Genomic DNA, 17650 nt, shown 5'->3' with positions numbered 1-17650 from the left:
TTTTCTGCAGTGCGCTCTGCAGCCGCCCCAGAGATACGTGAACCGGCTCCATAGAGAGCCAGTCATATTCACCTACTATGCGAATTAGATGCAGGGAAACGCACATCTAATTTGCATAGGTGTGAACGGGGGGCTAAAAATATGGCCTGTATAGCACCTGAAAAAAGCTGCTCCATGCACTCCAGTGTGAAAGCCCGCTGGCAGGGTGTCACAAAAAGTCCTGCCAGCAGCTTCTTTGGAGCGGTGAACTCACGGCTCATCCACATTGAAATCAATGGAGCAGCACTGTGATACCCGGTGGCGTTTTGTGGGCGGATTTAACCCCTTTTCAGACGCTTTTTTTTTACCGCCAACGCCCCCCACGGCTGGGTGTGAAAGCCATCTAAATGTTATTATAATGGTGAACTAACCCCATAGAGGGGTCAATGTAACAGACCATAGAGGGCCCAGTGAGAGGTGAATGAAGGGCAGTCGGGGCCATGTCATGCTCAGCATTTCTAGTAGAAGGCGGCTCTGAGGGAATGTTGTACAGGCCCCCCCATCATGACAGCTGGAAACCGCCGCACTTTCACTTTCGCTTTCCAGCGACTCCATTTTAGCAGTGACCGAGCTGAGGAGAAGGAGGAAGTGCTGAGAACACAAAGAAAATTACCCCCATATCGAGGAGCGGCCATAGTAGAGCAAAGACTTATCGTGTGAGGAGCTACTGACAGTCACCATGACCGACCCGGCATACCAGGCGACCACTGAGCCCCTGAACAAGGAGCCTAAGGAGTGGTGCTCCATACAGATCGTCCTCAAAGCGTGTCAGCTGGTGAGTGCAGGGAGACGGGGTGTCGTTTGGCGGGTATCGCCGTCTTCCCGGGCGGGCGCTGTGCTCACAGATAGGGGGGGAGAGGAGGTATGACCCGAGTCCCCTCACACTGAGGAGAACACACCAAGACTGCACGGCGGGCATGGCAACCAATCAGCTTCTACTTTTTATTTTTCAAAGTTTAACTGCACAAGCTGAAGTTAGAAGTTGATTGGTTACTACGTATGTTGTTGCCCCAGTTCTAGTACATTCCCTGCACTGTGCTCAGTGGCGGGAGGAGAGAGCTCTGTATACATTAGTCCTTGTATTAGGTGTTTACAGTATATACTGACCATCCATAACATCATGTCCACTGACAGGTAAAGTTACAATACTACATGGAAGTGGGTGCAATATATTTGGCAGCCAGTAAATACTTTGTCCCCAAAGATGATGTGTAAAAAGCAGAATTGGTCAAGTGTAAAGCCTCCGACATGCTACTAGTTTTTTGTGTTGAACGAAAAAAAGAAAAAAGTTGACAGCTTAGTTTGGAGCAGCTGTGCTAACAATCTGATGTTAGTACAGCAATCTCCCCTGCTGTTCTGACAGGGAGACAGGCCCCCTGCCCTGGCACAACACTCCAGTCAGCACTCTCACCCTTCCAGGAACAGGTCGGCAGACCTTCAGTCATGACCCTTTGGGTCCTTTCACATGGGCGAACCCTGCTTTGCTCAGCGGGGAATCGCACCGCTGATCGCTGCCGAGCACGCTGACAACAGCTTCGTCTCCCCTCACTGTTCAGAGTGGAGGTTGGCAGAGTCCTGCTCTACTCTATGGGGAAATCGGGAGAGAACGGACCACCTGTCCTCACCTGATCTTATCCTCCAGACAGATGGAAAATCGGGTCACCATCCGTCTGACTTTGGCAGACAGGATCGGATTGGAGAGCGGCGGATGTCAGCGAAAATGTCACCACTGACATCCGCCGCTCCATAGGGGTGAATGGAGGGTCCGTCTGAAAAACTGACAGGCGGACCTGATCAGACCACCCATGTGAAAGGACTCTTTGTTAGAAGCTGACCGCTTTGAATGACTTTGACAAGGGGCAAATTGTAATGGCTGTGTTAGAGCAGCTCCAAAACTGCATTCTTATGGGACATTCCCAGTCTGCCATGGCCATTACTAGGAATGGACTCAGGCGTGTTCGGGATCCCACCTGCCCGATCCCACCAGGAAGCCGACACTGCACATGCATAATCCCAGACAGTGAGACATTTCCCGACCCGCAGCTGCACAGATCAGGAAATGTCTCAGTGCTTGTGATTGGCGGTGTGTGGTGTCTGCTTCCTGGTAGGATCCCGAACACGCCCAAGCCCATCACTAGTCATGACCGAACAAAAGTGGTGTAAGGAAGGAAATTTAGCGATAGGTACATGGGCTGCCAAGTGTCATTGATGCACATAGGGAGTGAAGGCTGGCCTGTGTAGTTCGATCCAATAGAAGCTTGTGCTACTGTAGCTAAAATGTTGGAATAGTTCATGCTGGTCATGTTAGAAAGGTGTCAGAGCACACAGATCATCGCAGTTTGTTGTATATAGGGCTGTGTAGCCACAGACCGGTCAGGGAACCCATGCCGACCTGTGGCCACAGCCAAACGTGCCTACAATGGATACCTGACCATCAGAACTAGGCCAAAGAGCAATGGAAGAAGGTGGCATGGGCTGATTAATTCAAGAATGGTTTGAGGAATGCAGCAATGAGTTTGAGGCATTGACTTGGCATTCTAATTCTCAATCTTTCTGACATGCCACAAATCTTCAGAGCTCTACTGGCGTCCACGCCTCAACAGCTCAGGGCTGTTTGAGGCAAAAGGAGGACCTATTTAATATTGGGGGAGCGGTCATAAAGTTATGACTGACTGGTGTATGTATAGCCTAAACTTCTTTTAAAGAAGATCTACCCAAAAGGAGAAGTTCCACTTTAAGGCCTCCTCTTCACCAATTGGCACTTTTTCTTTTGATGGGGCGGGTGGAGTGGGTACCTGGCTTTGACAGGCAGCTGCTTCCACTTCCGCTTGGATTACCTAGGCGATCTGAGTGGAACTTCTTTCTCCCTCCTTCTCCGCAGTCTTGTGGGACACCTCACAGGTCCCAGAAGACTACGGGACCATTCAGAGAGCGCAGCTTGCACCTGGCTGTGAAGCCACAAGCTGTCATAGCCGGGTACCCACAGTTGAGATGACAGAAGAACGAGGGAAAGAATGGCTCAGGTGAGGACATCGCTGGATCCTGGTACAGGTGAGTGCCTGTTTATTAAAAGTTAACAGCTACAGTTTTTGTAACCGCAGACTTTTTGTAAACACAACAATGACTGGAGCTCCTCTTTAGGTTTTGGATAGAATAGTCACATGGTGGGCAATCATTTGTCTGGATCCTGATGCCACCAAAAGGCCCAACATAATATTCAATGAATGTAACATCTACAGAGATTGTAATCATGCAACAGGAGCTGATCACAGACTACAGGCATTTTATAATAGCATTGCATTGGTGGCTGCAGGCATGCTGTGCTTGTCATGTTACATCTAAAGGTTGATTTACTTAAGACAAATAGGCTGTTAACTCCCCCCCCCCCCCCCCCCAATTTTCCTTGCACATGATCGGGTGGTCTTTGAAAAATGGTTTTTAGTGAGCTAAGTGAAGATTCCATTATAAAATCAAATCTACAATGTTCAGTATATGAGATTAGAGATGTGCTACAGGTATGGCTGGACATTGGATATATGCTGCAGAAGACATTGAGAGATTGGGGCAATTTTATAAGAATCTAGTGGTGTAGTAAAGGCTTCTTAAAATAGAAGGGATTTGCTGTGATTTGGATGACTCCACACACTATCCTGAATTGAGGAAAAACTCCTCTTACATGTGATGGAATGAGACATGTGAATAGCTTTTGTGTTAGGAAGGCTTTACTGTGCTATGCACTGATTCGATTAAGGGCTTTTGGATTGCTTTAGTCCCTTCTCGCTAGGGATGAGCGTAGGTGTGTTCAGATCCTAGTCCAAACCCATGTTACCGAGCCTGCCAGTAAGCTGTCCTTGTACTAGGCCAATGCTCTGTGGCTGAGGCATTCCCTGACCAGCAGCCACACGTCTAAATGCCCCTTGTGTATATATGCTGTTCTGGGGTGGTGATTGGCTCAGTACAGTAATCGTTTCCAGACGGGCCCGCTCACGTGGGATCGGACTAGGACCTGAACACACTCAAGCTTATTCCTACTTCCCATAGTAACCTGTACGGGTGGCAGGTGTGGCACAGTAGTTCAATCCCCTAATAATCCCCCTATGGATTGAAACACAGGCATGCGGGAGGCTGTAAAAATATGTTGTGCTACATTTTAAGTACAGACATAAGTAAAGTAGTGTGAAAAAAAATTAAGCCAGTTAACGCCTTGACCATTATTTTAAATTGTCACGAAACACAAGTGGGAAAAAAAACTATGTTCAGTACCCTCATTAACTAGTACAGCACTTTGGACATAGGTAGCATGTCCAAAGAGGTTGAGCACAAGCTGATGGGCACAATAGCAGGCATCAGCTTATGCTTGTGTTCCTCAGCCACTTCTTGGCTGTAAAGTGAAAGTGATCTGGTGTCTAAAGCTCTGAACACTTTTACAGTGCGGTCCCCGCCCCCACAAGTAACAGCTCTTTTAAAAGGGAAGTATGGGTTGTTTCCCCCCCCCCCTCCTTTTTATACTTACCTAAGGGGATGTAGCATGGGACCGATCCTGTATCTGTCTCCCCCGGCATCTCTACACTGAGAACCAAGACATCAAACATGGCCGATGGCTCAGTTCTCACAGATCCCGAGAGGAGAGCTGCTGATTGACAGTCAGCAGCTCTCCTCTCTGCTTCTCCACGTTCACTGGAGTGCTGAGCTGTGGAGGGGTGGGCATCGGCCATCAAGTCTCTCAGCGGCTTGCTGAGAGGCTGAGTCAGGCATCAGTCCAGGCATCTGGTGGATCCAGACTTCATTGTCATGATGACGTGGTGCCTGGACTGATTCCAGTGATGTCAGCAGAGAGCCGACTTCAGATCCACTCTCGCTGAAAACGGGTCACAGGAGTGCAAAACGGTTTGCACTCCTGTGACCCTTAGGAGAAACCTGGTCAAACAAGCTCAGGCTAGACTTCTCTCTTAAGTCCGGGTTCACACTTATGTGCATTGGATGCGGATTTCCTCCACATCCAATTCGCATGACAGAAGAGTATGACCGGCTCTCAATGGAGCCGGTTCACACATCCCCGGGGGCGACTACAGAGCACACTGCAGAAGGGCCCTGTGTGTCCTTTGGCTCAGTTTAAGGGGAGAGCTGGACCAAATTTTTCCCTAAATTCGGACTTGAACCGGAGCAAAAAACGCACAGGACCCTTCTGCAGTGTGCTCCTTGCATCCTGTGCATTTTTGGCTCCATTTCAAGTCTGAATTCAGGCAAAAATTCAACCTAATTCTCCCCTGAAACTGAGAACAGGGATGCACCGGACCCCTGCTCCGAGCCGCTCCGCAAATAGTGTGAACCCAGCCATAAGTGTCGCTAAACGCACGTACCCCCATTAACTAGTTCAGCTCCTTGAACCTACATAGTATGACCAAAGTGCGAAGGGTTAAGTATAAGCTGAATGCTTGTGTTCATCAGCCCATTCCTGACTGTTATATGAATGTGATCCGGCAGCTATATAGCCATTAATCACTTTCACAGCATGGTCCGCGTGGGAGAAACAGGTACTTGAATGTTTTTTACCTTGACTTTAGAACCACTTTAAAGTGCTTATGGAGATTTTTGGGTACCTTTTTTGTTTTTTACGATACCACGGGCGCACCCAATTATAAGACTTGGCATGTCTGGTATCTTTTTACTCACGTCAACCCCATATTTTATATTATACCAAAGAATTGGGTATTATATTATGTTTGTGTGCAATCATTTTATTTATTTTTTCCGGAAAATGCGTTTGATAGACAGTTAAGAAATTGCAACTACTATAGTTTTATTCTGCAAGGCCTCTACTTTCTGAAAATATATAGTATTTGGGGGGAGTAATTTTTGGCCAAAAGCACGTGTGCAAAAAAAGCTCTAGAGCCGAAGTGGTTAATAGACACATGGCCCTGTATAATGGTGTCATCACATAGCACCAACAGGTTCTGTTCACTTTACATGGTCCCACTGTAGCCACCCTCCTCCTAAGATAAATTACAGTAACACGTGCCAATGTGTCAGGCCTTGGTATGTAAAAGAACAGAGAAAACGGCCATTCATAAAAAGGCCAAAAACACATCACTGCCCAGGCTTTGGAGTAACTGTTGAAAGATTTATGACATGTAGAGTCGTGAATTATTGTAATAGATGCTGGTCCTCGATATCCATTGCTTGAAGTAGGTACTCACAGTAAACAAAGAAGGGCGCATGCATGGGTGCAACAATAGGCAGGGTTTGTAGTTTCAGTCGGGTGGTGCAGATAGCAGTAACGTACGAGCACTACTGTCACCCCAACTGGAAAAGAAGGAAAAGGATCCTCCATCAGGTGTGGAGAGATTTATCACACACAAAACGGAATGTGAGATCTGTTTGCACAAAGCATTAGCAGTGCTTTGTATTTTAATCTTGATTGAGACTTTTATTCTGCAAGGAGTGTTTTTAGTGACACTTTACCTGAAATAAAATACTTTTTAAAAAAAATGATATGGACATGAACCTATCACCAGGGCCATGTTCTCCTAGAAGCCTTTCCTCCTGGCAGCATCGTTTTGGGGGAAAAAAAACGCCCGGCGCTTGTAAAAGTGTCCAACACTTTTACAAGCGTTTAGGTGCTTTTACATTCTTCAAGCTCTTGGGCATTAATTGATTTCATTGGCCATAATCAATGACCTTCTGAGCGCTCTGTGGACCCTGTACATAGGACGGGGGCACGCACAGACTTCTGCTCCAGTCTCGGTAGCTCCGGACCTCACACTCAGTGGAGGAGGATAGGAGAACCTATTCCATGAAAGCAGGACACACCAACCTACCTGGTGAACAGAAGCCATCTTGTTATAGAGGCCTTTTTATCTGCTTTATCTGGTGAGTGGGAACCCAGGAGGGGAGCACAGGAAGTCACCGAATTCTGTTCACAACTCCTTTCAGATTTAATGAACTTCATGTGCAGATATTATGCAAATAAATCAGATCAAATAAAGTCACCAGCAACACATGTTTATGTGTTATCATTTTTAAATTTGATGAACTTTGTTTTGCACATACTGTATGCACTTTATTTGTGCTAGATTGAGACTTAGCACTTTAATTGGTTGTATGTAAGACACTATATTGTTGTATATATGTTTATGTACGAACATAAACATAGTAGTAGGTTAGGTGCAGCGCTGAGTTTTAAACCTTTTTTTCACTCTTTTTGGGGGTACTTACCTTTTACTACAGCAGCCGCCTTAAGATATATACATAATTTTTCGTTTATAGTTTTATTTCCACAGAGCGGGTGCATAATTCTAATTTTTATATTATACAGTTTACTTTTTTCTCTTTTTTTTTTTTACCTTTTATTACAGTATCATAAAATGACACTTCATTGAAGTCTATGCAGTGCGATGACATGTGTTACGTAAAAATGCAGCATGTCTGCTCTTTTATGCACCGCAGCCCATCCCAACGTAGCATTATGGGCTAAACAGGATAGACCAGTGGCCTCCGAACTGCGGCCCGGAGGGGCCAGATGTGGGCTTGTCTTTATCTGGCCCTCGCGGCCACTATTCCACCAACTGACACAATGATGGAACACCATTCCCCCTACTGGGGTGTGAGAAGGTGGAAGCGCTTACCCACCTGTATTCATTCCCCCTGGCACTATTCCTAAAATCGGAACCAAAGATGGGAATGCTGGGGCATTTTCTTCTCCCAGTGGCCACAGCCTGACCTCCCTAAAGCCTGAAGGACAGTAAACCGGCCCCTTGTTTAGAAAATTTGAAGACCCCTGGGATAGACGGAAAACAAGCATTTTGTATGTGCCTGTGTTGAGGCTATGTTGTGTGTAGATTATAGGAGCTCGGTGAATGAGTCCCCCATGTGCAGATGGTCATAAACTGAAAGGGTTGATGTGTTTTCACCTTTCTGCACATTGACTTTGACTTTTATTTCAGCCCCTGAAAATTGAATATTCCTGCAGACATATTGCACTCTTTTTTTTATTTTTTTATATATATATTTGTGTTTTTCCTGGTCAGATTAGGAGATGTTTCTGGGAAGATTACCCATGTAGTTAGTGTGCGTTTGTGAAAACAGAGAGCTCCCACGTCTACATCACAGCTCGTGCTTTGGGAAGTCATGTGATATATTACAGCAGCATGTAAACTTGAAATGATCCCGCAGTTTCTGTTTCTGAGAATTATGGCATCTAAAAGTGAGGGAGAGGCTGAACAATCTAGTGCTGTTTCACATTAGTCACTTATGAATAGCTGGGAAAAGAAGTTCCCAACTGCAAGCATATTACTGCAACTGTGGGAGTCTGAAGATCTGAGGGTCATTGGCTAGAGAACCTTTCCAGAGAAGAGAACCTTCTGAGAACTGCACAACACAGATCTGATTGAGTGTGTGTCCAAGCACAGAGCCCAAGTCATCCATAGCAGAAACACAAAGGGTGGTGGTGAACCTGCAGGAGCTGAGCAATCATAGAATTACAGGGCAGAAGAGAATCCTCCCTTACGGAGGGGCTGCTCCTGTACTGCAAGGGTAAAATCGAACTCCAGCTTTTAGGTCACGTTTCATGTTACACCCATATATAGGGTGTAACAAGAAAACATGTCAGAAACATGTACATTGTTTCATTGTGGTTTTTTTTTTTTATTTTTTTTTTTTTTATGGGAAAGTTATTACAATAGGTTTGTGCAGCATGAGCGACTATTCTACATTCATTGTGCAATTGTACAGAAGGTCAAGGTCCAGTTTGAACATCTCCTTTGTTTACAGATACAGCTGAATTTTTCTGTTTGACATCTTGTACCAGCGAGTCAGTGATTAATCAGATATTTTACTATTAAATTCTGGAAACCATATAGAGGGTAGAAATCCAGTTTTTTTTCTTCCCTAAACCACTTAAGCCCCGGACCATTTTCCAGCTAAAGGACCAAGCCCCTTTTTGCGATTCGGTACTGCATTGCTTTAACTGACAATTGCGCGGCCGTGCGACATGGCTCCAAAACAAAATTGACGTCCTTTTTTTTTTTTTTACCACAAATAGCTTTCTTTTGGTGGTATCCAATCACCCCTGTGTTTTTTTTTTTTTTTTTTTTTTTTTGTGCTATAAACAAAAAAAGTGCAACAATTTTGAAAGAAAAAAAGCATTCTTTTTTACATTTTGCTATAATAAGTATCCCCCAAAAATATATATAAAAATTTTTTTTTTCCCTCAGTTTAGGCCGATACATATTCTTCTACACATTTTTGGTAAAAAAAAAAATCACAATAAGCGTTTGATTGGTTTGCGCAAAAGTTATAGCGTCTACAAAATGGGGGATAGTTTTATGGCATTTTTATTAATAATTTTTTTTTTTACTAGTAATGGTGGCGATCAGCGATTTTTATTGTGACTGCGACATTATGGCGCACACGTCGGACAATTTTGACACATTTTTGAGACCATTGGCATTAATACAGCAATCGGTGCAATTAAAAATGCATTGATTACTGTAAAAATGTCACTGGCAGTGAAGGGGTTAACCACTAAGGGGCAGTGTAGGGGTTAAATGTGTGTGTTTTTTTTTAACTGTAGGGGGCGTGGCTTGGCATCTGACGTCACTGATAGTCTTTCCCTATAACAGGGAACAGATGATCAGTGACAGCCTCAGTAGGAAGCACAAGGAGAGGTTTGTTTACACTTACCTCTCCTCGTTCTTCAGCTCTGTGACCTGATCGTGGGACACCGGCGGCGATCGGGTCCGCGGCCACGGTCACGGAGCTCAGGACCGGGTCCCGAGTGCGCCGCTGGCAAAAGGGCAATGTACCTGCACGTGCTTGTGCCCAGCCGTGCCATTCTGCCGACATACATTGGCCGGAGGCGGTCCTTAAGCAGTTAAGTCAAACTTTTGTAGCAGACTTTATGCTGATAATGTTGTTGCTGGAGCAAATTTCAGTTTTGAAGCTGAACTCCAGGAATAACGCAGAAAAACACCCTTGCAGTGGGTAATTAAGGTATGACACTTTACACTCACATGTAATGTTTGTGCTGCATTTACATATGTACAGCATTATAGCGAGCTATTGGCAGCTGCTGCTTATGCAGACCACACATTGACCATTTATTTATTTTCCTTATTTCAACCAGTGGGTTGGAAAAAAAAAAAAAGATCCAATCACCCTATTCACACGTTTGAGGGGAATCACTCCCACTGTGCTTATGTGTTTTAACAAAAGGGAGACTTCCCTGCCGTCAGAATACAGGCAGTTCCCGGGTTATGTACGACACCTACTTGCAAACAGACCTCAATACAGGCTGCTTTTGCTCCAGGCTGGTCCTGGATACCTCCGAGCAGCTATCTTGCAGCGCTGGACACGTCCCACACTGCAGTACTACGAGTACTGCATGGCCAGAACAGCTCCAGACATAACTGCATGCCCAGAAGCGCCCGGATCATCCCACATCCCTGCACAGGCTGAAGTTACACTTAAAAATGCACTGTTTCGACTTGCACACAAATTCCACTTAAAGCGGAGGTCCACCCTAAAGTGGACCTTCCGCTCATTGGAATCCTCCCCCCCTCCGGCGCCACAATTGGCACCTTTCAGGGGGGAGGGGGGTGCAGGTACCTGTACAGTACAGGTATCTGCACCCACTTCCGGCATGGCTATCTGCGGAAAGGGGCGTAGATCTACGCCCCTTTCCGAAAGTCCCCCGCTGCCTGCTGGGAAACGCACAGATCCCAGAGGCAGCAGGACCATCCTTATTGCGCAGCGCGACTCGCGCATGTGCAGTAGGGAACCGGGAAATGAAGCCGAAAGGCTCCACTTCCTGATTCCCATACCCAAGATGGCGGCGGCAGCAGCACCCTAGAGACGATCGAGAGATTGGCTTCGGGTGCCGACATCGCGGGCGCGCTGGGCTGGTAAGTGTCCTTATTTTAAAAGTCAGCAGCTGCAGTATTTGTAGCTGCTGGCTTTAAAAAAAAAAAAAAAACGGCGGAACTCCCGGCGGACTCCCGCTTTAAGAACAAACCTACAGTCCCTAGTGTGTTCATAACCCGGGGACTGCCTGTACATTGATCAGTGCTGCAGCTATAGCCAATGCCACTGATTAATCAGGAAAAATCCAACAGTCTGGTTGTGCAGTAGTTGTTCGGTACCCATACTTGGATGTAAATTTGGCTGGTACCTGCTGAACGGACAGAAATTCAATCCCTGTATGGCTGGCTTTAAGGTCAACATATCAATATTAACAGTTTGCAGCCATTAACGCCTGCACTGCTGACTAAACCATTGTTGACATGACAGTTCTGAATGACTCATTCATGTGGCAGTGGAAGGAAGTGGTCATTCTGCTTCAATATTACTAGTGTGGAAATCGGCGGTGCAGGCACTACTAGCTACGTCTTGTTGATGATGTGTCAGCCTTGAGAAGAGGACGTGGTCAATTGGAGGATGCACAGACATTATGTGCATACAGACAACTTTAAACTCAGGATCCTTATGCTAAGCTTCTGTCAGCCAGATCTTGTGTTTGCTAACCCCCCATCTTACACTCACTGTTCGGGTATGGGTGCTGGTTGTCAGAATACAGTAGCAAGAACTGCAGATATGGCTGTTTAGCATGGATCAGGGAAACTGAGCAATTTCTCTGTGAGCTGAACAAGTGCAATCTTAACATGTATGGCCAGCTTAAGTGCGCTTTCATGCTGCCCTGCTGCGCTTTGGTCACCCACAGTTTTTGTGTGGGTAAGCTGTGCTTTTCCATAGACTTCTATTATGCTCTGCAGTTTTGGTACACTTTTTTAGAAAGACGCCACAACCCCCGGATGTCATAGAAGTCTATGGGAAAGTGCAGCGGACCCGCATGAAAGCTGCAGCCAAAGTGCTGCGGATCAGTGTGAAGCTGCCCAAATAGCCTAGTTGTTGGCAATGGAGCATTTTTACATGAACTTTATTGTATTTGTGGGCGCATCTGAGCTGGAATTTCCTTACATTAGAGAAAATGAAACCAAAATCTTATCTTTGTAAGGATGAGATCGTTTCCGTTAAATGAAATTATTTTTAACGTGAATCTATACCCTAACAATAAACGTATTTTGTCTGTAGTCTACAAAACATCTCACTCTATGTAATGAAGAAGATGAGAGGCGGAGGTGATCTGTAGTCCTAGGCTAGAGTGGCAATGCTAGGTAAAGTACAATGAATAAATGTCACCCAAGAACAGAAAGTGTGGTGGTAGTAGAATAGAAAAGGAAATATAAAAGGAAAACAACCTGATAAAAAAAACAAAAAAAATAAACGAATGCAGCCACCACATCCAAGGCCTGGTAAGCAGCAACATATTACACTTTAACACCCAGTTATCATAAACACATACCAGACAGCTAAGTTACAAGCTCTCAGGCTGCAATCACACCTGATTTTAGCGTCTTTAAGTGTTTTTCGTGTAACTTGCACGTGTTTTTGATCTTTGGTGTTTATTTAATAGCCAATAGAGAAAACTATCATCTGTTGCAAGGTATTTCAAATTTTCAACCTTTGTAGCTTTTCCACTAGCTTTTATTCATTTTATTATTATCGTTTTTTTTTTTTTTTTTTTTTTTGGGGGGGGGGGGGGGGGTAAGGGGTTAGAGCAGTGGTTCTCAACTCCTGTCCTCAGGACCCACTAACAGACCAGATTTGCAAGATGACTGAAACATATCACAGGTGATATCATGTGGTGCTCAGTGATTGCAGTATTCCATAGTTATCCAATTTTTTTTTTTAAATGGGGAAAAAATATATAAGTGATAATCATAAAGTTCATGAATGCCAAAAAATGCGGAACAATAGTGACGTTCAGTGATATCTTGTATGTCGATCAATTCTGTGAGTATGACACCCAATGTGATCCTCCACCAGTCATACTAAACAAACTCACCGGATGGAATGGCTGGTAAAATTATAAACCAGCAGCTGCGCTTTTAAGCAGTATATGCTTTGATCCAAGAAGCTGTTAGAACTGCACACTGTTGTCTCCAGACATGACCCACATATATGTAAAATGGAAGGAGGCGGCTCCAATAGTGTGATAACGTTTTTAAAAGTATTTATTAAAACATTAAAAAAATTCATTTTATGTGCCAGACCCGACACTAGGGATTGAATGCATCTGTGTTCCAAATTGTCTTCAGCCGACAGACAATTTTGAACACACAGATGCATTCAATCCCTAGTGTCGGGTCTAATACTTATAAAATGTGAGTGAATTTGTTATGTAATATGTTTTAACCACTTCAGCCCCGGAAGGATTTGTCCCCTTAATGACCAGGCCATTTTTTGCGATATGGCACTGCTTCACTTTAACTGACAATTGTTCAGTCGTGCGATGGTGTACACAAACAATATTGACATCCTCTCCCCCCCCCCCCACAAATGGAGCTTTATTTTAGTGGCATTTGATCACCTCTGCCGTTTTTAGTTTTTGCACTATAAACAAAGAGCATCGATTTAAAAAAAAAAAAATAATAATATATATATATATATATATATATATATATATATATATATATATATATATATATTTTTTATCTTTTTGCTATAATACATATACAAAAACATTGTATTCATCTACATAGTTTTTGTTAAAAAATAAAAATAAAAATCGCAATAGGTGTATATTGATTGATTGATTGATTGGGTTTGCACAAAAGTTCTCAAGTTTACAAACTGTGGAATAGAATTAGGGACTTTTATTTTTTTTTGTGTGTTTTTTTTACGGTTAGCCATCAAACTGCAATTTTTAGCAGGACTGCGACATTGCGGCAGACAAATCTGACCCCAAATGACATTTTTTGGGACCAGTGACATTATTACATTGATCAGTGCTAAAAAAAAATTGCACCGATCAATGTAAAAATGATGCTGACAGGGAAAGGGTTAACAGTAGGGGGTGATCAAGGGTATTAAAAGTGCTCCCTCAGCATGTTCTAACTGTAGGGGGGATGGGCTGGCACGGACATGACAGAGATCACTGTTCACGATCATTGGGAACAGTAGATCTGTCATGTCTCCTGTCAGAATGGGGATCCGAGTACTAGTAGTAGAATAATGCTTAAAATAATAATAAATAACTAAAACACCCCAACCTTGACACAAAATGTATTAATTAAGGTTAGGGGTTAATTATCATTTATGTATTAACCACTTAACAACCGCCCATTGCCGATTAACGGCATCAGGGCGGTTGTTTAACTCTAAGAGGCCGTTAATTAACGGCCTCCTAGAATTCTGCTCTCGCGCGCCCCCCTGGGGCGCGCACACGAGAGCATCCGTGACCGCTGGGTCCAGTGGACCCGGCGCATCACGAATCACGGTAAACGGCCGCTCATCGCGGCCGTTTACCACGTGATCGCTCCGTCAAATGACGGAGTGATCACTTGTAAACAAGCCGGCGTCATGTTATGACGCCGGTTCCTCCCTCCCCCTCTCTGTACCGATCGGTACAGCGGAGGGGGAAGAGATCGGTGTCAGCAGCGATGTGGGCTGCATCTGCAGTGCCCACATCGCTGCTCACCGAAAATTAACCCCTCAAATCCCTGCAAATACTCTGCATTACTCTGCAATTCCCTACAAATACTCTGCATTACTCTGCAATTCCCTGCAAATACTCTGCATTACTCTGCAATTCCCTGCAAATACTCTGCATTACTCTGCAATTCCCTGCAAATACTCTGCAATGCCCTGCAACACTCTGCATTGCCCTGCAACACTCTGCATTGCCCTGCAACACTCTGCATTGCCCTGCAACACTCTGCATTGCCCTGCAACACTCTGCATTGCCCTGCAACACTCCGCATTGCCCTGCAACACTCCGCAATGCCCTGCAACACTCCGCAATGCCCTGCAACACTCCGCAATGCCCTGCAACACTCCGCAATGCCCTGCAACACTCTGCAATGCCCTGCAACACTCTGCAATGCCCTGCAACACTCTGCAATGCCCTGCAACACTCTGCAATGCCCTGCAACACTCTGCAATGCCCTGCAACACTCTGCAATGCCCTGCAACACTCTGCAATGCCCTGCAACACTCTGCAATGCCCTGCAACACTCCGCAATGCCCTGCAACACTCCGCAACGCTCTGCAATACCCTGCAACACTCTGCAACACCCGCCAATACCCTGCAACACTCTGCAATGCTCTGCAACCCCCGCCGATACCCTGCAACACTCTGCAATGCTCTGCAACCCCCGCCGATACCCTGCAACACTCTGCAATGCTCTGCAACCCCCGCCGATACCCTGCAACACTCTGCAATGCTCTGCAACACCCGCCAATACCCTGCAACACTCTGCAATGCTCTGCAACACCCGCCAATACCCTGCAATGCTCTGTAACGCAGTACTCTGCAACACCATGCTCTGAGATACCCAGCCATAGTCGGTGATACCCTGCAATACCCAGCCATAGACATCTCCCGCCGCCCTCCGCCCTCCGGTGCTTCTACCGAATCGCTAATACGATCAAAGCCAGAATCTTTTTTTTTTTCAGGCTTCCCAGCTTAGAGGTGAGATGTGGGTCTTATTGACCCCACATCTCACTGTAAAGAGGACCTGTCATGCCATATTCCTATTACAAGGGATGTTTACATTCCTTGTAATAGGAATAAAAGTGATCAAAAAAATTATTTTTGGGGAAAAAAATGTCAAACTAAAATAAATAAAGTAAAATGAACAATAAAAAAAAAAATGTTTTTTTTAAAGCGCCCCTGTCCCCATGTGCTCGCATGCAGAAGCGAACGCATGCGTAAGTCCCGCCCACATATGAAAACGGTGTTCAAACCACACATGTGAGGTATCGCTGCGAACGTTAGAGCGAGAGAAATAATTCTAGCCCTAGACCTCCTCTGTAACTCAAAACATATAACCAGTAAAAAAAATGTAAATCGTCGCCTATGGGGATTTTTAAGTAGCGACGTTTGCCGCCATTCCACGAGCGTGTGCAATTTTGAAGAGTGACATATTAGGTATCTATTTACTCAGCGTAACTTCATCTTTCACATTATGCAAAAATTGGGCTAACTTTACTGTGTTTTTTTTTTTTTTAAGCACAAAACAGTTTTTTTTCCAAAAAAAAGCATTCGAAAAATTACTGCGCAAATACCGTGCGAGATAAAAAGTTGCAAAGACCACCATTGTATTCTCCAGGGTGTTTGCTAAAAAAACATATATAATGTTTTGGAGTTCTATGTAATTTTCTAGCAAATAAATGATGATTTTTACATGTAGGAGAGAAATGTCAGAATTGTCCTGGGTGCTCCAGAACGCCTGATGGCGCTCCCTGCATGTTGGGCCTCTGTATGTGGCCACGCTGTGTAAAAGTCTCACACATGTGGTATCACCATACTCGGGAGTAATAGCAGAATGTGTTTTGGGGTGTAATTTGTGGTATGCATATGCTGTGTGTGAGAAATAACCTGATAATATGACAATTTTGTGAAAAAAAAAAAAAAAGTAAAAAGAATCTTGATTTTGCAAAGAATTGTGGGAAAAAATGACAACTTCAAAAAACTCATCATGCCTCTTACTAAATACATTGGAATGTCTTCTTTCCAAAAAGGGGTCATTTGGGGGGTATTTGTACTTTTCTGGCATGTTAGGGTCTCAAGAATTGAAATAGGCCGTCAGTCCTTCAGGTGTGATCAATTTTCAGATATTGGCACCATAGCTTGTGGACTCTATAACTTTCACAAAGACCAAATAATATCCACCAATTTGTACTTATTTTTACCAAAGATATGTAGTAGTATAAATTTTGGCCAAAATTTATGAAGAAAAAATTTCTAATCTGCTAAATTTTCTAACAGAAACAAAGAAAAATTCGTTTTTTTACAGAATTTTCGGTATTTTTTCTTTTATAGCACAAAAAAAAAAAAACCCAGCGGTGATTAAATACCACCAAAAGAAAGCTCTATTTGTGTGAAAAAAAGGACAAAAATTTCATATAGGTCCAGTGTTGCATGACTGAGTAATTGTCATTCAAAATGCGAGAGCACCGAAAGCTGAAAATTGGTCTGGTTATTAAGGGTGTTTAAGTGCCCAGTGGTCAAGTGGTTAAAGCATTAACCCCCCCCCCCCCCTAAAAAAAAAAAAAATTCTGTTCCCTTAAAGCGTGTTATACAGCACAGTGCCTGTGCTGTGTAATTTGACCCACTCTATCACCTAAAAAACGTGGCTCATCCTGTCTGGCTATAACCTCCCCTCACCCCCCACTTTTTTGAGCTTCAGGTGACTTTAAAGCGGTTTTGTACCTAAAATTGCATCTTCTTCTTATCTAAATCGCATGGTAACATAGTTACAGTAATGAACATTGAAATAAAATATTATTCAGTATTTACCTTATATTTGTGATGTTTGTGCTGACTTCCGGGCTGTCCTCCCGTGGGAGTAGGCGTGGTTATCGGCCTCGCAATGGTCCCTGGGAAATTTCTTAGCTATTTCCCAAGAATCCTTGGGGGACATAGTAAAGCCGATGGAGCGGTGGATGCTGGGAGCTCAGCGTCATCGCATACAGGAAGTAAATGCCTGTGGGCTTCAGACGCCCACAGTAAAAATGGAAACCGCCGGACTGCTTTTTTAAAAGTTTTTCT

The 17650-nt window shown here is 44.3% G+C and overlaps 1 protein-coding gene across 1 annotated transcript in view; it reads left to right on the top strand.

The window, feature by feature from the left end:
• The first annotated feature begins 579 nt into the window (after positions 1-579).
• Positions 580-17650, top strand: part of CMTM6 (CKLF like MARVEL transmembrane domain containing 6) — a 51135-nt gene continuing 34064 nt past the window's right edge. Inside the window, exon 1 of the mRNA XM_077491465.1 lies at positions 580-814. Within this exon, the coding sequence (XP_077347591.1) occupies positions 719-814 (96 nt within the window). The 5' untranslated portion in view covers positions 580-718. The remainder of the gene's footprint in view (positions 815-17650) is intronic.

Source organism: Lithobates pipiens, unplaced genomic scaffold (assembly GCF_037356315.1).
Source record: "Lithobates pipiens isolate NorthernLeopardFrog02 unplaced genomic scaffold, aLitPip1_a1.2 Scaffold_19, whole genome shotgun sequence".
NCBI lineage: Eukaryota > Metazoa > Chordata > Amphibia > Anura > Ranidae > Lithobates > Lithobates pipiens.
The sequence above is the reverse complement of the archived record's forward strand: the minus strand, read 5'-3'. Positions and strand labels throughout refer to the sequence as shown.